We start from the raw sequence: 23665 nt of genomic DNA, 5'->3' as shown, positions 1-23665 counted from the left end.
GCAAAAGAGACAGCACCTGAATGAAGGAGTGATGAAGACAGGCTGATGGACAGAAAGCACTTATATATTCTGAGCACCAGGGTGCAGAGAGGTGATATAGTGCTGAATGCAGGAAGCCATGTTAATCCTCTTCCTGTAGGAAGATTGGGATGGAGAATGAGTGGAGCTGTGCAACATGGCCATGGGGAGCCAGAGAGGAAATACCCGCTGTAATCCCCAGCTTTACATCCTGTAATTCTGTAGGGGCACACACACACCTGCACACACTTTTTTGGACCACCAACGCTGTCTGATAATATCCGTCCCTTATTTAAGTTAAATGGTGGTTAGATAAAAATTATCTAGCTAGCCCACTGGCAAGTGGCATGTCCCTTGATTTAATTGGCCATAATCCTGACTGAATAATAAAAAAAAACTATCATAAAGTACAGCAAGCTAGTTTTGAAGGTGAAATCAATACCATAAACACTCCAACTATTCTTTAATAATTTTTGCATTATCAGGGTGCATTATTAAGAAGCCACTCTTAAGGAAATGTCGTTCACATGAAGTACTGTACTTAAACTTGTACTTGAACTGCAACGATGTTTAGGTACAGTTCAAGTTCTCCAAATGGAAATACTTCAGTAAAGTGCAGATACGTGAAAAGCTACTTAAGTACAGTAACAAATTACATTTACTTAGTTACTGTCCACCACTGCATCTGTGTCTAGTACAATGCCTAATAAAACTTATCAACCATTAAACTATAATAAAAAGGAACAGAATGACATTTGCACAGGCAATATATAGTTAAAAAAAGTGTTGTATCAAATTATTTGTTAAATCAGATTGTTGTCAGTAGTAGCATTTAAATGTATCATTGAGATCTCATCAAATTTTAAATACTTTTGATAAGGCAATATAATTTCAAGAAAGTTGTTCTAAAAATGTTACAGCATTAAAGTGTAGATGGAAAGAAATGAGAAGGTATTTGAGATACCAGGGCAGACAACTGGAAATAAGCACTCTGCATCCCCCCTCTCTCTCTCTCTCTCCTCCCTCTCTCTCTCCCCCTCCCTCTGTATTTTGATGTGTATGTTTTTACACTACCTCCAGATGCAGTGCACTATTTAACTTCACTACTCCCTCTTGCTCTCACACAGATCCATGGAACAACACCATAAATAAATAATACAGAAGCATCTCAAAATAAAGTAGGGATCTCCTCTGGCCACAGAGCTGAAGATTCATAACACCAAAGAGATTTCTAGCTCATGGGTAGACTAAAATTTATGACTTGAGGACTAAAATCCTTCAAAGGATGCTTGACCTTAAGGGAGCTGAAGATGTTTTATCACTGCAGGTTACAAACACAAGCATGCAGCATATGTCAAAAAAGCAATATATTGTATACCTAAAGGAGTAATCTTAACATAGTACATATTTATTTATTAAGTTGTATTTGGTTATTTGTAGTTGATCTCTGAACAAACTAAACATAAGATAAATATAGTATGGGACAAGTGTACAGTATTGTACAAACACAGTATTGGTGCAGTTTGATTAAAGAACTGCATTATTACTGGTGATTTTATTAGACACTACTTTTTCTAAATCTGTAGAGTTTCTTTGAAAAAAATAAGGAGGGGACTTGTTGCTGTGGGCATCAATGACAATACACATAGCTTTGTCTGGGTTATCAGAATAAAGCTAGCTGGAAATTTGTGAACATCCCACATATGCTGAGCACAAATATGTTTAATAATGCAATGATAAAAAAAAAAGAGTTGACAGCCAAACAAGGAAGATAAAGCTTAAGAACAAGTATTCACCTAAATTTAAGGTTGGGATCACACATAATTTAAACACTCCTCTTAGCAAACTTCACTCTACACTCAAACATCACACACATCTCTCTGAGCAGTGCTTCTGCCTGTCACTCTGTCTGGGATCTGAATAACAATGTGCACCATTTTCTTCTTCATTCCTTACTACGAGCATTTAACTTGACAACAAAGAATTAAATACAGTATAGATTTAGCATAGATTTAAAGTTAGTCAGGTATCTTCCTGTCTCTTTCGAATGTCCATTCAATGCATCTAACAATATTAGAATAACATCTGTGTCACAAGTCCGTTAGAAAATGTCTTTGTGACAAACTGGTAAATTGAGAAGAGACTGCAGCTGAGCATGAGAAGCCCAGGACATTTAACACATCAGCAATCTACTGGGAGTTGTCAAGGCGAATAGTGCAGAGAGAGAAAGCCTCTGAAGCAGGACAAATCAATGAGTCTCTCTCCCTCTGTCCCTGTGGGCAAAGGCAGCTCTTCTAAAAGAACACCTGAATCTACCTAATGAAATGGAAAATTGGGGGAAATAGAGAAACGTACCCACAGGGACCTCCTTTCCACCATGCAGTTCTCGCATAGTTAATATGAAAATTTCGACAACCTTCACTTGGTCAGCACACAAGCTATAACTATTCAGGACTTAATATTCAGCAAAAAGTCCAACTGATAAAATGCTATTATAAAAATAATGATAAATCAACTGAACAACTGCACATCTTAACTAACCACAGGTCAGCTTAATGTAAATTGTTCCAGCTGCCAAAATACAGGCCAGACAATATAAAAAAAAAGAAATTGTAGAAAATGTAGATAGTAACATGCATGAGTGTAATAACCCAGAGGAATAATGGCTAAGTAAAGAAATCAGCCTCTAAGATATTCACCTTAAGATGACATTCAGATGAAATGAAAGTTTTGCTCTACCTCTACTAGGCGCACAACCCATAAAAGGGATTGTTTTGATATATTTTATTTTTTTAAATGAAGGTGTTAAAGGGAATGGCATTAGTCATAGAAGCAACGCAACTCCAAGGTCATTTGTTACACAGAACAGCATAAACACATGCAACAATTCTCAGCATGTCAATAAGCATGAAACATGAGCTATGGTTGTAACAAGGTAATCCAGCTATCATTTAAAACATGTCATTATCATTTCATCTTTAACTCGAAGCTAAAAATAGCTGGTTACCTCAGTCCCCAATAATGCTACACTATAAAGCATTGTCATAGTTTTGACATTTCCTTCTGAAATGGGCCTTCAAACAAATCACATGCTTTTTCTATGACAGGCAATTCTGCCACTACATTTAATGATCTGCTGCTCATACGACATTACAGGGCAAATTTTTAGCCTTGGACGACAGTGACCACCACTTATTTGAACTTCACAGATATCCATGTGTCATTCTGAATGACAGGGGCAAAAATAATGCCATTCTTTTCACTTAGAGATTAGAACCATTTTTGCTCTATTGGACTCCCTGGCCAGTGATGGACAGTAAGTATTTTTTGCTTCTTTACTGTATTTGAGTTTTTCAAGTATCTGAACGTTGTCAGAGAATTTCCAATTTGTGAAATACACATACTGTGTTAAATGAGAACCTGACACAGGAAGAATAACTGTTTCTGCTGAGAGTTTGTGTGAAGTAAGGGTACTCTCACTGTGTGCCTTTAATAAACAGAAATCTCTGCTTAAAAAAAGGTATGATGTGCAGGAGAATGGAACAATAAATTGCATAAATTAATCAAATATAGCTCTAAAAATAAAGTACTTTTACTTTTATTGCTTAATTTAGATTTTTAGTAGTTTAGCATTTTTCTCAAGCAAAAACATAAAAGAAGTGCTTTTACTGGGAACATATTTAAGCAAGGTTTGTGTACATCCACCTGAGTATACTTCATCCAGCGCTGCTCTTCACTTTGAGTAGGAAGTGGCTTCATAAACTTTCAAACATGCAATAATTCTTTGTGCCACAAATTTTATTGTGGTCTGTGAAAACTCTGAATAGACTCTGAGGTTAGACTGGATATCCTAATACAGCTTTAGTGAATTAATTTTGGTCTTATTAATGCAGACCAGGAGGCATGGTAATGCAGCAGTATTGCTGCTTCTTAGCTCTAGGGTCCCTGGTTCAATCCTGAACTCAGATTACTGTCTGTGCTGATTTTTTTTTCTCCTTTCCAAAAAAACATGCCAGCAGGTGCATTTGCTATGCTAAATTACCTCTAGGTGTACATGAATGCCTGTGGGTGTACATGAAGTCTTGTGATAGACTGGTGTCCCATTCAGAGTGCATTTTCTCCACCTAACTCAAAATATTTTAAGATATTTAACTACATGGAATCCAAATACACCTCAACTTTGACTAGAATACAACAGTTAATTAATATGAATGAATGAACTGTGACAAATTACTGATCAACCAGTTTGTTTTACTACACAGTAAATTGCATACACATTACACATTGTAATATTCATGTTCTTTACCACTTGGTATTCCGCATGGACCTCAAGCAGTGGCAGGGAGAAGGAAGCGCCTTAACACTTGTATTTGATCCCTTCAAAACCAATTATCTTTCCCTCATTAAGAAATCTTGCTTAATGTAATTACTTTGTAGTTAAAATATTCATTTTATCCTCTGGATGTGTGGTACGGTTCTAGTTTTGTTAGAGAACAATTATCTTTAATGAGATCAGACAATTTAATCGGTGCATAGTGGCATCTAATGCTCTCATGTGTTAGGAAGGTGCGAGCTCAAAAGAAGGATGCACCTTTTCGGCCAATGACAATGGGAGAATCCATGGCACAGCCCTCCTGCATGGCGAACTGCTGACTTACAACCATGTACCAGCCTCATCTGACTGTCAGTTTTTAATGTGATGCTCATGCAAGGAGCATTTTTTATTATCCTGCAATATAGTTTTATTTTATTAGATTACAAGCACAGTTTGATGGTTTCGCAACACAAACAGTATAATTAACTGTAATAATGTGCTCAAAACAATTTAGTGCTTCATGTCATTTATATTTGCTATTCTTACAAAAGCTGCAGTGTAACCAAAAAGGCAAACATTGGAAACATTGCTATGACAGGACTGTTAGGCAGAGGAATCATTATGCATTGAAGTCTGAGCAGTGGTGACTCATTTACCTTCATCATTGCTTCTTCCATGTCTAAGCCATCAGGATTAAATTATAGTTGGAGATCTGGATCAGACTGCCAATTTATTTCAGCAAAAGAAACACAGTCGGAGTACTATATGAAAGCGACTACTGCAGTAATGGGACTTGAAGCAATAGTAATTTTACCTGTGATTTGACCCATAGCAGCATTAGGACAGGGTTGAAAATGCTCATGACACCATCCAGTATAACATATAAAATCACTAAAGCTGAGAAAGTAGTAATAAAGCGGTCAAATTGGGTAGATTTTTTATAGCAAGCCATGCTTTTTCAGTGACATTTTACTCTTAATCCACAAAGTGCTGGAGGCTTCCAGTCTTCAATGTTGTCACCGTGATCTTAATGAGTGCTGCTAAATTTAGCCCATGAACACTCTTAAAATGGCCTCCCAAGCAACTTTTGACAATGACATGCACTTTATAGAGCGTAGTTCTGTCATGTTACTGGCTGTTGGTTCATCAATCAAACTCGATGGGAATGTGCTCAAAATAACATTGTTTTCTTTAATGAGTGCTCGGACACATAATATCCAATAGGCTTTGTGTTGGGGAAAAAAAATCTAACACAAGGGGAACTTTTATAAGCAATATACTGCAGGTCCCTGGGAGCTGAACTGTGCTGAGTGATGGATCTGTAAGCCCCAGGGAAACCACAGACAGATGAGAGCTGACATTCACCTAAGCAACTACACTAAAATACAACTAAGGCAATTAAAGGGAAAACAGCAAATAGAAAGCATTAATTATTAAAAAATTATTGTTACAGTTTTGCCTAAAATGACACTGATTTCTCCATACACAAGACAAATAAACAGGGCAATCTTGATATATCTAGATAAATAACCGGCACCTGCAATATGGCCCTAATTACTCTGCTTTGATCATTACTAAGAATATTTGAATCATTAAAACGAACAATGCAGCAGCAACCCACTGTGAAATGAGAGATAATATCAGAACATTCGAGTTCTAACTGAGACCAAATTGATCAGTTTGTTTATACGGTTCTTACCCTGCTGACTCCACGGCCACGGTCCTCTCCATAGTTTGTCCCCAGGATTTCAAAAAAGATGTTGGGGTTCGTGCCATTATCATTGAATTCCAGAAAATTTGTCAGACCGCTCACTCCGCTCTGAAAAAATGAACAAATACAATACTGTTGAATATACAGTTTATTTTACACATTACTTTTTTGGTAACACTTTACAATAAGGACAAAATAATTAAAACAATATTTTATATATTAAAAAAGAATTGTTAAAAATAAACCTAAGTATATTAAGGGTGGCGATTGTGTAAATTTAGCTGAATTATTTAGTATTAATAAGGATGTATAGTAAGGAATAACACATGCTCATTAGTTGTAGGAACCCAAATTCCCTTGTGAGCCTGTCTTTTTTCTCTGTGTTGAATTGAATATGATAAAAATTGAAGAGAACAAAGAAACCAGAAAGCACAAAATCCTCTGTTCTGAGCAGTCTCCCATGACGAAGAACTTACTGACTGTCACAAAGCGCTGACACCCGAGACTTCTTCTGTAAAGGTTACATCAACCTTTCCTAACAGAACACTGTATATTGTCAATAATTAAATGTTTTACTTTGTTAAATGACAACACAATATTTAAGAAATATGTAAAAAAAAAAAAACGCATTGAAATATGATCAAATAAAAATTAGTAAACAATTAAAAGTAAACAATTTTTGTTATAAATAAAACTTAATCTAATAATAGTATTGATGACTAACCTAATTTTTCATATACATTTTAAGTATTATTTAATGTGACAAAATGTTCAGTTCTAGGAACTTAACATTGTTTAACTGATGTCTATGCCATGTGAACTTGTCTTAATGTCTTAAAATACCGTGGCAATTGTATATGATGTTCAAAATTTTATTTAAACAGGAACAAACTGACACATTAATGTATTCTCTTTGATTGTATTACATACTCATTATCCACTATTTGTAATATTAAGATCTGGATGAGCTCCAGTTAACATAGCTTTTTAAAAAATATTAATTATCTTCCAAATTTTTCAAGTCCCCACTGGATTCCAGGTAAAACTCTCTATAATGTTGAGAGCATTTATTACTATTTACTCAAGTTGGATTAAAAAAAACATAAAGTGTCCTGTACTGCTACTAACAATGTTAATTCTGTTTGTGACTGTATTTTTAAAATTGTAATGTAATCAAAATCAAAATCCCTTTTGCAGTGTATAAATATGTAAACAAACAGCTTAAAAATTACTGGTAAGTCAATGAAACTGACATAGACTATATCCTATGAAGTGATGTGCTGGTAGGAAGTACTAAAATACTGTGAAAAACTATAACATATTAATATTATTATTGTTGTAATTACTGTGGAATGTGGCTGCTGAAATAATGCAACGCCACTCATTTGTAATTCAGGTTAAACACTGCTTATTAATCACTCTTCTTTAAAATATTATGGTGTACAATGTGAGAGATATTCAAGTAATAATTCATTAATAATTTAATATTGTCTTTATGGATAACAAAAGGTATAAGTAACGTGTAGGGATAGGGAACAAGAAGGGATAGACACATCCAGGTTGCCATGATTTTCCCACACTGAATTTAAGGATGCACAGATGACCCTGTTCCGTCACCCCTGTGTTGCTGACAGTAATCTTGTCTGTTTCCAGTGTAGTTCACTGGTTCCCTCCCTTGCCGGTTGCCACTCCCAACTCCCTGTCCGTCCCTGCGTTTTTCTGGCAAAATTACTACCGGGCCAGCTGATTCCCTGACTCTACTTCCGGAAGCTCCTGCCTTCTGTAGCTCTAATTACCGGTTTAGCTTGAATCTTTTCTTCTGACTCTGTTTATGCCTTTTTGGCTCTGAATTTCAGTTTAGGATGATTGGAATCAGTTTTGGAATCTGATTTTATTCGTCCCCGCATTGCTTTGTTTTTGGGGTATGAGGACTTTAATTTAATTAGGGTTATTTAATGTTTTTTTTGCTCTGTGTTTTTGTTAAAGCTCTGCATTTCCCCATATATATATATATATATATATATATATATATATATATATATATATATATATATATATATATATATATATATATATATAGGATAAATGATAGACACACTTCTATATTGTCTTATTCTTAAACTAGAAAACTGTGATACTCATTAACTTATTTTTATTTTATTGTTGACACAATGTTCAAAGGTTTGTTTAAGACTGATAAAACAAAAAATAAAGGAAGTGTGAATGCAGATACCAGTGAAATTCTCACCGGCAAGATTCTGATAACTATGGCCTACACTTTGCATTGTCTATGAACAGTTCAATTTAAGTTGAAACTAAAAAACTGGAAGAGAAAGAAACAATGCCCTGCAGTAACAAAAGTCTTTTTTATTTTTTATTTTTTGCTATGGAAGAGAAAGTCCTTCCTTTAACATTCCAGTAAAACTGTTAAAAATGCATGCAGCATAACCACCTTGTTTATGGCAGCTAGCAATCTACAAGACAGACATGACAACAAAAGCTTTAAAAAAAAAAAAAAAAAAAAAAAAAAGAAGCAACCATATTACATATTCATACAAACTCTTATTTTTAGTTGAACATTCACAATATAACCGTTGGGCTTTTCTCTTTTATTCACAAAATATCCATAACCTACAAAAATTCCAATTTAACCTGACCTGACACTTCTGAACAGAGAGTCTGAAACTCTCAAGCAGTTAACTACCCAAAACCGACTGTGAGCTACAAATCACAAACCAGAGCTGTTAGAAACTCCATCTCAGGCAGACAGAAGGAACAAGATAGTTCAAATTAAGGCAACGGTTTCTTTCTGGTTAGTTGAATTACTCTGAACCATGTTAAACAAAGGCCTTGTTTTTTAGTAAAATATTCACCAAAAGACACAGCCCACTGATTTGATTTTGAATTGTGTATAGTAAAACAAGGCTATAAAGGTTCAAATTCATTATAAATGCATAACTGAAATGTAAGAAAATAACAGCAATGCCTTGTCTGCTGTAAGAGAGAATCAGCTTCTTTCTTTCTATATGCACTTTTCATATTTCATATATTTTAGCAGATTTTTAGTGTTGGAATCAATAATATTTGTCTTATCTTATCTTATCCCCACATGGTTGGATAAAAGTGGGGTGAACACCACATGCATAATTGCCCACAAATGTCCTTATACTATACAGTAAGTTATAGTTGTGGCTTCAAAATCACCAGCACAATTATTCCCATTTATGACAAGCACCTTCTAAGCCTTAAATTCCTAAATTAAACTAATCTGCACAGCAATGTTTCTGTGGAAACAACTATTGAGGAGTGGAGTAGAAACAATTACCTTATTGTTATACAGAAAATACACAAATGCAACATGATCTAAAGGCCTCTTTAAGGCGCTCTAAAATACTACTGGAAAGTAAGTACACCTCAGCTATACAGTATATTCTGTGTGTTTGTGTGCCCTACAGGTTTAAATCAGATCTACAAATGGTATTCAATTCCCCCAAAAAATGGGTATTTAAAAATGTTTTTATTCTGCAATGGACTAGTTCAGGGTAGAGTCTCACCTTGCAAGCAATACTCCCCATACAGGCTGTGGATCTGGATGACCTGGTAAAGTGCTTAGAGAAGAGCTATATGCTTTATAGTCAGAATATGTATTACAGCTTATCAGAGGTACTAACAATACGGTTGGAAATATCTCAGGAACTCTATATACAGTATGAGCAAGCAATGTTTTTATGAATGTCAAACTACCAGCGAATAAGTATAAAAGTATTAAAGGTCTGTGGATTTACACACTGACTGCTGTAGGGCCTAAGTACCAGAGAGTCACATTTTATATAACTGGCCTCAGCAGGGTAATATCTCTTGTGGCAGAAGTCCTGATACGTCTGCATATAGATACACTACAGCACCCTCGGGGCAAGGTCATTCTTCACAGAGCATAAAGAGTGTTAGCCAACAGAAGCACACACACACACACACACACACACACACACACACACACACACACACACACCAGGCATAATAGAAAAAAGAAAAAAAAAACAGGTTGAAAGCATGTCTGCTGGTGAGGAAGAAAAAGGCATTCTGGAAAACAGCTAGCTGTCCATCAAAACCCTGCGGGTGACAGAATACACATCTATGCCTGAACAAACACAAGGGATATGTCCAAAATCTCCCACAAAATGTTCTGTCTTATGAATTTATACACCCACATACATTTTTCCAATCTCTGGCACTGTCCTACCTTCTTGACAGTCTCCAGCATGGAGCGGCCACCCTGCCATGGCTTGGAGCCTTTGCGGATGCACGAGAGGCTCGCCATGCTGTGCCACTTGCGGTCCTCCAACTTCCTGTGGAATGTGTTGGCCAGCAGCAATACTGTGTCGTAGATGTAGCGGTTGGTGATCTAGCCAGGAAAAAATAAATCACAAGATTAATGACTCACACAGGAAATAAAGAGTAAAGAGAGAAGGGGGATTGTTTTTTTTCTGTGATAGCAGTAGCAAGTGTGCTGCTTGTACACGATCAACTATAATGATACAAACACTATCACTTTAACAAATGCTGATGTTGCAAGGAACCTTGTGGATTTTCTTTTTCTTTGGATGGCAATGGGTTATAGTCTTATGTGTATGGTCTCATTTGGGTTATTTAATCTGATTAGAAGAAAAAAAAAATTATTTCTAATGAGAGAAAATCAATTATTCACCACAGCCCAGTAAAATTTTTAAAATCCGACTTTCCAGAAGGTGTTTAACTTTTTATTAATGGCAAGGTATGGTTACTATTAATTTGTTTTCTCTAATACGCTATTGTTTTATAGTAACTGCTTACATAGGGACATATTTGTTGCATACTTCACCCCATATATTTTAAAGATAATAATGAACTGACATAAAATGTGTTATCATATTACTAAGAAAAAACCTTTTGATAAGGTGACATTTTGGTAAGAAGAAGCCATGGTATTAGCACTTTTATAACTTTTATTAAAGTTTGTTGTCATTGGAGAGCCTTGAGGACACAGAAATTTGGCTTCTGTCATTTACTCAGTAACTAGACAAGCTGCACATTTTTGTCTTACTAACTGCAAGATAGAAAAAAAAAGAGAGAATTATTGAGGAAATTGGACTGTTTATAGCTGTTGGAAATTGATCAGCTTTGGAGTGGTAGCGTCAAATCGGGCTGCATCACACCAATCTCTCATTGATTATTTTCTTATAACTGTAATGCTTCATTCCTTGCTTCAGTTATTTTATAATCTATGAGGCATCATACTGCCAAGTTTTACCATGTTTTTGCTAATGGACTCTGGTCTGGTTGTCTTGGCAACAAATCGAATTTGCACATAATCAGAATCCAGTCCACCAGCTTTAAAAAAATGGAACAATCTGTGATCACATCATGTCATTGTTCCAATCTAACTTACACAACCTCATTTGCAGAATTAATTAAAAAAATGAATTTGAAAGTGATATTAAAGTGATATTAAAGATTAAACCTGATCAGTAGTGGATTACATTTTCATACAAATATATCCAGCATTATGTAGCAGTAGCAGGGCTAGTGTGGCATGGATTATGTAGCACACGTTTTTAAAGAATGCAAACGTCTTAATGCTATTTTCACTGTAGCTTGAGATCCATGGCTGCCTAACTGAGGTTAATTTGTCTTTTCCTGTGCTTTCTTTTCATTTAAGTCTGACAGCAGGCATATTGTAAAGCAAATACACAGGGTGGAGGATGGAGAAGTGGAATTGATAATTAGATCATTACAACATCCTCCATACCAGATACGCTTACACACGCACACACGCACACACATACACACATACACACAAACGCATGCACACACACACACACACACACACACACACACACACACACACACACACACACACACAGAAACACAGAAATTTAGAGACCATAGGCTATGTGGAAAGAGAGTTAATTCCACATCTGATTGATCGTGCTGCTCTAATCTTGCTCAAGTGTTGTCTCTGTTTTAATGAGGCCATAATAAATAAAGTGGCCACTGTGCTTTTCCCATTGTTGATTAAAGCACAAAGCTTGTGCGCACTTGACTGTATTAAGAATGTGTATATGTATGCGTGTGTGTTCAGTCAAGTTCATTGACATTTCTTCAGACATCAGCATTTTGTGCTTTTTCAAATGACAAAAACCCAGAGGAGCTGTTTCGGAAACCAGACACCACCCAAGATATTTGTCTGTACATGAACAAAGGTAGTGAATACTCCTGATTAACTGGGCTGTTCAAATTTAAGTGGACAACTCAAGCAACTGCAATTACAAGGCCAATAATTATGTCTTAATGTCTCTTTTTACACTAAATAACAGTAGCGGTCACACTGACCCTAATCATTTAACTCACCTTATATTTATCTCATATTCTTAAAGTTTTGTGGTTCATAATATTAGTCTACATCTGCTTAGAACTGCTTTGTTTCCAGTTTCCAGCCAAACTATTGGCCATATATGTACATTCGTATTTACCTGACTCATAACATATGTCACAATTCATTTGAATATAATGTTTCTTACGCCTGACTTAATCAGGGTAAACCTCAAACCTCATGGTCCCCTCAAAAAAGTTTCTCCTTGTCCTGGCTAATATGGATGAGGTGCTGATGTTTCAAAGTAATCAGTAAGAGTGGAAAAAAAATTTATCTTTCTTATACAACACCAATTTTAAAAAAATGGGACATTGTACCAAAAGAATTGGCTATGATGATGCTAAAGCTTGGAACACCAAAGCTTGGAATTTTGGGACAGTTTCTCCCATTCTTTTTTGCAAAACCGCTTAAGCTGCATTAAGTTGGATGGGGAGCATCGGTGCACAGCCATTTTCAGATCTCTCTAGAGATGTTTAATGGGGTTCAAGTATGGGCTCTGGCTACAATCCGTCATGCTCCCTGAGATCTCAAAACTCTGGACTTCTAGTATTTCCTAGAATAGCAATGTCCACTAAAGGAGGAAGAACATTCTCACATTTAGCTCCTAAACTTTGGAATAGTCTTCCTGACAGTGTTCGGGGCTCAGACACACTCTCCCAGTTTAAGTGCAGATGTATCTTTTAGCAAAGCCTACACATAACACACGTCACATCATAACCTTGTGCTCCAGTACTGATCACATGCACATTATCAACTTGTGCTGTAAATATCATGAACAGCAGCTATGGTAATTCATCTCCACTGATTCTCTTTCTCTCCCCATCCCGAGGCATCCTGAGGTTGCTCCAGCCCCAGTCACGTCCCACCTCATGAAGATTGTGGACCTTAGAAGAAGTAGATGCCTCCAAACATCCTGAACCATCTAGAGACCTACCAGCGCCAGTTTGATCCCACTTCATGTGGAGTTTGGACATTGGACTTTTTAAAGGCTCTGGCATGGAAAAGCTAGTGTTGGATCTATGATGATCTCAAATGTTGAGCTTTTTTATGAGTTGCTCAGTAGCTCCTAGTTTTATAACCACAAATGACTGTATAAGACTGCAGAAAGAACATTACTCATAATCGCACCCTCCAGTGTTCTGTATTGTTTAAAGATTTATGATCACACTCTTGATGTCTAACCAAATGAGGATGGGTTCCCCTTTTGACTCCCGTTTCCTCTCAAGCTTTCTTCCTCATAACATCTAAGGAAGTTTTTCCTTGCCACAGTCGCCATGGCTGCTCATCAGGTATAAATGCACACCATTCACCTTAACTGTTAATTTCTGTAAAGCTGCTTTGAGACAATGTCTGTTGTGAAAAGCGCTATAGAAATAAACTTGACTTGACTTGGCTGGGCCACTCAAGGACATTCGCAGAGTTGTCTTGTAGCCATTCCGTTGTTATCTTGGTTGTGTGTTTAGGATCATTGTCCTGTCGGAAGATGAACTGTTGCCCCAGTCTGAGGTCAGGGGGCACTCTGAACCAAGGTTTTATCAAGGATTTCTCTGTATATTGCTTCATTCATCTTTTCCTCGATCCTGACTAGTCTCCCACTTCCTGCCACTGAAAACCATCCCCACACCATGATGCTGCCACCAACATGCTTTACTGTAGAGATGTTATTGGCCAGGTTTATGAGTGGCATTCAGGCCAAAGAGTTAAAGTTTTGTTTTTAATGGTCTGAGAGACCTTTAGGTGCCTTTTTGCAAACTCTACAGGCTGACATGTGCCTTTTACTGAGCTTCCATCTGGCCACTCTACCATACAGGCCTGATGATGAACTGCTGTGCTGTGCTCATTGGGACCGTCAATGCTGCAGATATTTTTCTGTACCCTTCCCCAGATCTGTGCCTCGATAGAATCCTGTCTCGGAAGTCTACAGACAATTCCTTGAACTTCATTAATTGGATTGTGCTCTGACATGCACTGTTAACTGTGGAACAGTATTCAGACAGGTGTGTGCCTTTCCAAACCATGTCCAATCAACTGAAATTACCACATGTGGACTCTAATCAAGGATTACATCAGGATGCATCTGAGCTCAATTTTGAGTTTTATGGCAAACGCTGTGAATTCTTATCTACATAATTTTTTTTTGTGTTTTTGTTAATATTTTATACATTTGCAAAGGTTTCAAACAAACTTTCTTTCATGTTGTCAAATTTTTAGGAAAAAAAATAATTAAATCCATTTTGGAATAAGGCTGTAAGATACAGTATGAAAATGTGGAAAAGTGAAGAGCTGTGAATACTTTCTGGGTGCACTGTACAATATGGCGATGCATCGTCACAATGTGTGATTCACATTGTTTTATTTATTCTAAAAGTAAGTAATAGATTATTATTATTTAATTAATTCTGTAATTATGCATATAATGCAACTGCACTGTTCAAACACCAGAGGTCCAAATCTGTGCAACACTAAAATATAGGGAGAACACCTGAGCCTCATGGCTCCGGATTACCAGTCCTGTGCCACTGTGATCCACTGTGAGAAAGAGATCTTAAAAGAACATACATTTTAGACTTTAGATCCTTATTTCTAAGTTTACCTTTTAAGGAGTGTCTTCATTCAATCAGATTTTTGGAAAAATTTACACAATTTTTATTTTTATTTATTTATTTTTTAACAAAAGTGAACATCAGTTTTTCGCTATTCATTTTATTTTATTGGTTACATCCAAATAAAGAAAAGCACATTGTTTTTCATTGTTATGATTCATAAATAAAAAAAAAGAATAATTAAAAATTTCATGAAATGAAGCCAGGGTTATAAAAATGAAGTGAACTGTAATATCTTGTTACACCCCTACTTCTTATATTTAAATTTAAACCTCTCAGTCATAAATGTGAACTTAAAATCGAACTGTTTGCTGTTTCAATATTTAATTTTAAAAGAAATATGTATATATTGTTCTATTGCACATATGCTTTTAAGAACAACAATAAGCCATTTTTATAGGCTGTGACAACAAACAGCACTCCATCAATGTCAAAATCTCATCATGATTCTTTTTATTTTTTTTATTATTTTTTTTTTTTATATATTTTTTTAAGCAAGACTTGCAATATGATCTATTATCTGCAAACACAGTATGTTAATTTTGTGTTTAAGCAAGTTGGTTTTTATCCTACATATCGATAGTATGAGTCAGTGCATATGGAGCCTGTGTAAATATACGCTTTCTTATACAGTCTGTTCCAGATAAATCTTTTCTGCTTAGCAACCTGTGGGTTCACCCTAAGGGGCTGACAGACAGGTGGAAAGATATGAGAGTGAAAATGTAGTCGACCTGGAGGTCATTTTTGCACAGAATCAGTGCAGTAAGTGAGAATATGTAATGGCCAAATCAGTCATTGTTTTTCAGTTTTATTAGAATTTGTTTTATCATGGAGTGTAAATAAGGACTTTCTTAAGCATGTCCATTCAGTTTACAGTATGTATTACATTCTAAGTTGCATTGCATAAAAAAAACAAAGCTACACATTATGTCACTTTGTACAAGGATTGTCAGTAGTCATCCCAAATTGTAAATGTCATCCTGTTTCCAAAAATTATATATATTGTATAAAGGGAAACATAAAATATCGGATTACACAGCCTATTTATAAATGACTTTTTCTAATGTAATACTAATGTAATACTAATGTAAATGTACTGTGCTTGCATATATAACCTGATTTTTTAACCTGATTTTACCCTTAACAAGAATTAAATCCATTTAGCAGCATTTTTGTTTTGTGTTGTCACACCCCTGTGTTCAAATTCCATCTATGTCACAAGCTGCTAACTGCCATAGTCTAATCAAAACAAAATAAGTGGGTCCATTAATTATAAACACAATTTTTTTAAAGCTTGTTGTGTAAGGGCAGAATGACTTTGGCTGTTCTATATCCACATCTCTATGTTTAATAGCTAGGTGACTGAATAGTGTAAAAGGGTCATTAAAGTGTAAAACTGTAGCAGTTTATTCTAATTTTAAATTCCTCTTATTGTGCAGATAAACATTATTGGATTGTATACAGTGGAAATGTATGTTTCCTATTATCTGACATTCCAGTGCAGACAATGTGACCAAAATATTTATCCAAAGTAAAAAAAACATAAATAAATCCCCATGTTAGAATGAATGAATAACATTCTAAATATTGCACATTGAGGCCTGACAACTTTTCTTTCCGTTTTCTTTTTTTTCCATTTTCTTTTCTTTTCTTTTCTTTTCTTTTTTTTCTATTTAAGCTTACTGTACTTACTCTGTTCTATGTATGTTTATCATGTGACCTCCACAGTTCCAATATTTTTTAGTGTATTGCAGTGTTTGAATACTTCGTATAGTACAAAAGCAATGCAGAAACAAACGAAAATGTGTTGTTTATGCATTGATTGTTAAAACAAATGGAAATAGTACAAATGATGTACAGTAAAGGTAATGTGTCAGCCCATTTTGCATGTCCAGCATGACAACTTCTACCATTTTTTGGTGGAAACAACCTGAAAATGTAAATGTGGCCAAAACATGTACATAAAAAACATAAATGATTTGTTTTAAAGTGATCTACTTCTAATAAGACATGAATTGAAAGGACTAACCCATGCATTGAGCTTAATTATGAAAACCGGTTTATTCCTAGTTTTTCTGGAAGGATTAGCTTTAGTTGTTAAGTGCATTGATGACGTGACCATCTCCAAGACCATCACTACACGCTCCAACCAGAAGCTGTGGATGACCGTCAAGGTGCGTGCGCTGCTAAAATCAAGAGACTCCGCCTTCAGAGCATGTGACAAGACGGCCTTAAAGACAGCGAGTGCCAAACTGTCCCGTGCCATCAGAGAGGTGAATGCGCACACGCCAAATAATCCAGGGCCACTTCCAGGACAGCAGAGACACCCAGCGCATGTGGCAGAGCATCCAGGTGATCACGAACTACAAGACAACATCACCTGCTTGTGACCGACTTCCTCCCAGATGCGCTGAACCACTTCTATGCCCGGTTCGAGGTGCAGAACAACATGGTGGCGAGGAAGACCACCCCCTCTCCCAGTGACCAGGTGCTCTGTCTAACCACAGCTAAAGTAAAGAAAACTCTATGCAGAGATAACTCACAAAAGTCTGCTGGAACAGACAACATTCCTGGCAGAGTGCTCAGGGAATGTGCACAACAGCTAGCGGATGTCTTCACCGACATCCTCAACATCTCTCTGAGCAGTGTCATTGTTCATACATGCCATTGTCGCGCTCATACCCATCGTGATGAAGTGCTTCGAGAGGCTCGTCATAAGGCACATCGAAACCCAGCTACTACCCTTACTGGACCCCATGCAGTTCGCGTATCCTCCAAACCGCTCCATGGACAATGCCATCTCCACGACCCTTCATCTGGCCCTCACCCGCCTAGACAACAAGGACTCGTATGTCCAAGTGCTGTTCATAGACTTCAGCTCAGAATTCAACACAATCATCCCTTAGCACCTGATTAAGAAGTTGAGCCTACTGGGCCTGAACACCTCCCTCTGTAACTGGATCCTAGACTTTCTAAATGGGAGACCTCAGTCAGTCCGGATCTCAAACAGCATCTCCAGCACTACCACATGGAGCACTGGGGCACCTCAGGGCTGTGTGCTTAGTCCACTGCTGTTCACTCTGCTGGCTTATAACTGTGTAGCAATGCACAGCTTGAATCACATCTTTAAGTTCACTAATGACATGACCATGGTGGGTCTCATGAGCAAAAACGATGAGTCAGCATACAGAGAGGAGGTGCAACGGTTAACAGCTTGGTGTGGAGCGAACAACCTGTCTCTGAACGTCAACAAAATGATAGAGATGATTGTTGACTTCGGGAGAGCACTGAGCGACCATTCTCCACTGATAATCGATGGATCCTCCGTGAAGATTGTCAAGAGCACCAAATTCCTTGGTGTTCATTTGGCGGATATCCTCACCTGGTCACTCAACACCAGCTCCATCACCAAGAAAGCCCAGCAGCGTCTCTACTTTCTGAAAAGGCCGAGGAAAGCCCATCTCCCTTCCCCCATCCTGACCACGTTCTACAGAGGGACCATTGAGAGCACCTTGAGCAGCTGCATCACTGCCTGGTTTGGGAACTGCACCGTTTTAGATCGCAAGGTCGTGAGGACAGCTGATCATCGGCGTCTCTCTCCCCTCTATCATGGACATTTTCACCACACGCTGCATCTGCAAAACCAACAGCATTGTGGACGACCCCACACACCCATCACACACACTATTCACCCTCCTGCCGTCACATCCAGACTGTGTAACAGTTTCTTCCCTCAAGCAATCAGGCTTCTCGACACAGAACTGAACTGAATCTCACACAAAATGACAACAAAAGCTTCTTGACTTGACTTGACTTTGTTTATTGTTTTTTGCAAATCAACAACTAATGTGTTTAATGGATGTTCACACAATACTCAGTTATAGGAATCAAGTGCCCCTAAAGACATATGGCTTGAATAAAAAATAGAATACTGTGCTTGTATGTTTTCTCTTATGTTTTAAGACAGTTACATCTTTTGACTTGGTTTGCTGCTCCAAAAGAGTAGAAATATCATCATATTTGTATATTTTTAGAATTCCAGTTGTTACATGTTCACTTTTAGCTTATAAATTTTGAGTTTATTTATTAGTGGAGATTTGCAAATCCTGTTTTTCCGTGACCTCTTACTAGTGCTTGGCAGAGAGATGCATTTGTGTCAAATAGACTGATACGAATATGTTTTTAATAGCATGGAGGTGAAATAAACCTTGCCCTGGACAAGACCTATTTCACTAAGTCACAGTATTATTACTTTTTTTCAAGTCATATATGTAACCATTTAAAAGATATGCAGTTTAAAATTATGCACATTTTCCAAGAAATCTGTGCTTAAAAAAAGTTGCTGAAATATGGACTAACAAAAAATCAGCAGCAATCAAAGAAAGGATTCTTGACTGGAAATCTTATCTGTTATAGACTTTTGCTCAATTCTTGCAAGTTTTCATCTTGAAGAGGAAATCAAACTGTGTTTTGAGAGATCGGACACAGTAGGGAGTTGATTCAAATGTTGCGGTCAATTTTCTTTTAGGACAGATTCATGATGTGGTGGTTGAATAAACTGGAGAAAGAGTAGAACGCATGAAAGGCTATAGGATGTCATAGTGCTACAGCCTCTCCTCATGGGCCAACATAATCACTGGTCCAGAGAGAGCTAGTGAAAAAAATAAGTGTGAGAGAGAGAGAGAGGGAAAGAGAAGGGGTAAGGAAAAAGACAGAGAGGAGAGAAAGAGACACAGAGGGACAGGAGATGATACGCTCCAAAGCTGTGTGAAATTGGGCGTCTTTTGGCCTGAGCACTTGATCTCTGATCTGTTCTCCCTCATTCCTGCCAAACAAGCCCTAACTTAATGCACCACTCTCCGCTGTTTGGACATACACATGTAAATGCATTCACACTCACTTACAGTACATATTCAATGCATAACAATCAGGTCACTGAAGAGTAGTCAGAAATTCTAAATTCATGTGTAGCCTATAGAGACCAAGCAAATGCAAAATGGGACAGCATTCATTTAAAAAGTAGGGGCAGTGATTTTATTTTTTTAAGTTATAATATTTAGAAAAGTTTTGTTGTCAACAAACTATCTACTTGAAAAAATCAAATCTTAATTTAAGAAACAAATAATGACTAAAATAATAAAAGCAATCTAATAAGAAAATTGAAGCATCTGTATTGTACATACATGTCATTCATGAAGTTTTCTTGCAAAAGAATATTTGTTATTTGTAGGGCGTGATTTGAGGGAGGAGCATATTTGTATATATAACTTCTCTCAATATCATTTAAACACCACAATATATTTATATGCACTCATTTCTCACAAACATATAGATGCTAAGTTACAAAATGCGACTAAAAGTAGGCATCGATTATAGACAGGCTGGCAGGAATGGGTGTGAGTACAAGAGAATAGAGAATGAAGTACTGTACCTCTAATGTGTGAGCTTTGGGGTCTTTGGGGTTACAGAGAGAGTTGTTGATGCGGTGGTTGTTCCGCACACATTGCTGGCTGGAGTTCTGAGAAAGAGGGAAGGTCTGTCTGACGAGAGTCAGACGCCCTATAGACTTCACCACCAATTCCTGCACATCCATATCTGAGATCTCCTGCAGACAGAAATCATACATGAATATGAATTAAATGGAATGATAAAAATTTTTGGAAGAAAGGTATCTAGAAATAAGAAACAATTTTGTAAGTTAACTTTAAGCACTTTTATGCTGTAGATTAAGTCATGGAATGGGACAATTTCTAATCCAGGTCTATTTGTAACCTGCTATCTGTGCTTGTTTCCTTTACAGATAATGTCATCCATGAAAGTATGTGGAGTTTTCTGGAGGTTGTGGAGTGAAGAGTAGTGATGTAAATGAGTAGTAAAATACTCTTTTCTAACTGAATCTTAAAATATTTCTGGGGCGCATGAGGCTGTATTCCGAGTCATTAAATAAAGTCAAAAAATTGCATCAAAATTTATGCATATTTAGAGGCAGGTTATGGAGCTGCTTAAATCGATTTTCTGTACTTCCCATTCTGAATCAAATCACCTCTGTAAAATACATACCTCTGAGATTGCTCTATTTTTCTTTAGAAGACACATTCAAGATGTTTACTTTTTTCAATAGCTTTTAGATCACCACATTTAAACGAAATTACTTGCTGTCATGCATGAAAAAATATAAGAGATACTGACAAAAGAAGTGTTTTTTTTACTATCAGCTGTAATATGATGTAATATACAAGAAGCAGACAATCTCAAATAAAAGAAATATAAAAACACATACAATGGTACATATAATTGAGAAAATGTCGATTTGTAATTAACACAATACTCAGTGTGAATCAGTTTGATGACATGGGTTTTATCTTTATAACATATACTAAATCGAGACTTTGAAGCCATAATGTGTGTATAATAAAATAATGGCAATTCATTTGCGATTTCAATCCACACAAAAACATGTGCTGATGTCTTAAGATGGACAACCAATGGTCGCAGATCCTATTTTCATGTTATGCTAAATTTCATTTGTTATGCTATTTAAAACTTGTGTAATGCAATATCTCTGATTATGTTTTCATAATATTCTAAAAGAAAACGTTTTGTATTATATAATAATGCTGTGTTTATTTCTTTAATAAAGGCCTGTCAATAAATAATTTTTTTTTTAATGTATTTGCAGCTCCATAAATCTTATCGAGCTCATGACATATTATGTTTCAACTGTCAAAAAGTAAACTTTGGATGACACTGCTACTTGCTTGATCCATGATTGTGCAAGAAACATGGGCTTTGCCTCAGTTTAAAGCAGTCCTTCTCAAATAGTGGGGCTCGCCCCCCTGGGAGGGCTCTGGGCGATGCCGGGGGGGGGGCGCGTGTGACCCTGGGGAACATGCTTTTTTTAAGAACATTTCTTTTAAGAGACACCATGGAAAAATATTTAACAGGTATGGAAAAAAAAAGGCGAAGAGAGACAGAGATAAATTAATAGAATAGCCTTTATTTGTCACATATGCATTACAGCACAGTGAAATTAGTTTTTCGCAAATCCCAGCTTGCTCAGAAGCTGGGGTTCGAGCGCAGGGTCGGCCATGATATGGCACCCCTGGAGCATAGAGAGTTAAGGGCCCAAGAGTGGCAGCTTGGTGATAACGGGGCTTGAGCACCTGACCTTCCGAACAGTAACCCAGTGCCTTAACCACTGGAGCTACCACTCCCCCCTAGGTAAGTCTGTAAGTCTCCCGAAAGCTTAGACGAGTGTATGTAGCGCTAGGCTTCACTGTGACTACGGTGGGAGACGAGGAAAGACCGGTATGTTTACTGTGTCTAAAAATGTTAGCAGCGGACAGCATGAAGCTAAATAAATTAAGGCGTCACTTAAAGACATTACACCCCAATCATGCTGAGTTTTTTCAGCGAAAAACGTGCCGGATATTGCCAAAAATCGTTGCTGATCAATTTGAATTTATTATTATTTATTGATTATATATTAATTTTTCAGTATCAAATTGTCAAAAATGTCTACAGTTTAAATAAGGATTGAAATTTATTTTTTTATTTCAGGCAAATTGATGCACTTTAAGTCTTTTCTGTTACAGACTAAAAAACAATGTTAATAAAGTTATTTTTTGTTGTAAGTTGATCTATATTTCTTTTTTTTGTTTGTTTTCTTTAATGTTAATAAGGATGTTATGCAGAGGTGTACTTATAACAATTTAATAGACAAAGTATACTATTTACAGTCGCGGCGGAAAGTTGGGGGGCGCTAAATGTTTACTTCTTCCTAGGAGAGGCGTAACAGAAAATAATTGAGAAGCACTGGTTTAAAGCAAATTCCACCCCATGTGCGTAACTTCTAAAAAGGTCTGAACAATGTCTGTCAAGTCTGTAGTTATGTCTGGGGTCCGTATACTGATGTGCGTAATTTTAACATTAAATCCTCAATCCCTCTGAATACAGGCCTTTATCAGTGACAAACAAAAAAAAAATAAAAACCAAAACTGGAACATAAAAAAAATGTGTGATAAAGTAGTTTTTTGTTATTATGCCAAAGACAGAACCTTTGAAAAAAGAAAGAATCTTGGCCCAAGACTTTTAGGCAGAATATCAATTTACTCTATCGATTTACGATTTAGCAATTTACAATTCTGTGACAAAAGCATTATGCCATTTAACGATTTGCACAAATATGTATACTAGTCCTGTTCAGTACCCATGCTGAAGCACTCGCAGAAGGCAGTATAGAAATCATAGTATGGAACCAACACTGAACACTGTTTACTGAAACCATGTCACTGCTAACATTGACACACTTTCAGTTAGAAATAAACCCTTTGTCACAAAAGTTTTTAAGACACTAAAACACTGCTATTCCCTCAATGATTCTCCCAGGAACACAACACATTTCTTATACACAAACAGTGAACTATTTCTTCTTCCACTGTCCTCCTTTTGTCGTTTGTCCGAGGTCACCTTATTCAGACTCTTTATAACTACTGCCAGAGACGAAGTAGACCATCTATTTATAATAGCCATTTATATTATAGATATTTCCCAGATGGGTGCTAATCTAAGGGAAGAAGGTGAGTGCAGTCATAAAGTAAGGTGAATAG

At 36.7% G+C, this 23665-nt stretch overlaps 1 protein-coding gene across 5 annotated transcripts in view; it reads right to left on the bottom strand.

Annotated features, from left to right (window-relative positions):
- grid2 (glutamate receptor, ionotropic, delta 2) overlaps positions 1 to 23665 on the bottom strand; it is a 464217-nt gene that overhangs the window by 115286 nt on the left and 325266 nt on the right. For all 5 annotated transcript variants that reach the window (XR_006928288.1, XR_006928287.1, XM_046871162.1 and 2 more), the window contains 3 exons: positions 20488 to 20661; positions 10285 to 10446; positions 6033 to 6152 (listed from right to left, as the gene is read on the bottom strand). Coding sequence is in view for 3 of the 5 variants with exons in the window: in XM_046871162.1 (XP_046727118.1) it covers positions 6033 to 6152; positions 10285 to 10446; positions 20488 to 20661 (456 nt within the window). In the remaining 2 variants the exon portion in view is untranslated. The remainder of the gene's footprint in view (positions 1 to 6032; positions 6153 to 10284; positions 10447 to 20487; positions 20662 to 23665) is intronic.

The sequence above is a fragment of the Silurus meridionalis genome, chromosome 17, assembly GCF_014805685.1.
Source record: "Silurus meridionalis isolate SWU-2019-XX chromosome 17, ASM1480568v1, whole genome shotgun sequence".
NCBI classification, from domain to species: Eukaryota; Metazoa; Chordata; class Actinopteri; order Siluriformes; family Siluridae; genus Silurus; species Silurus meridionalis.
The sequence above is the reverse complement of the archived record's forward strand: the minus strand, read 5'-3'. Positions and strand labels throughout refer to the sequence as shown.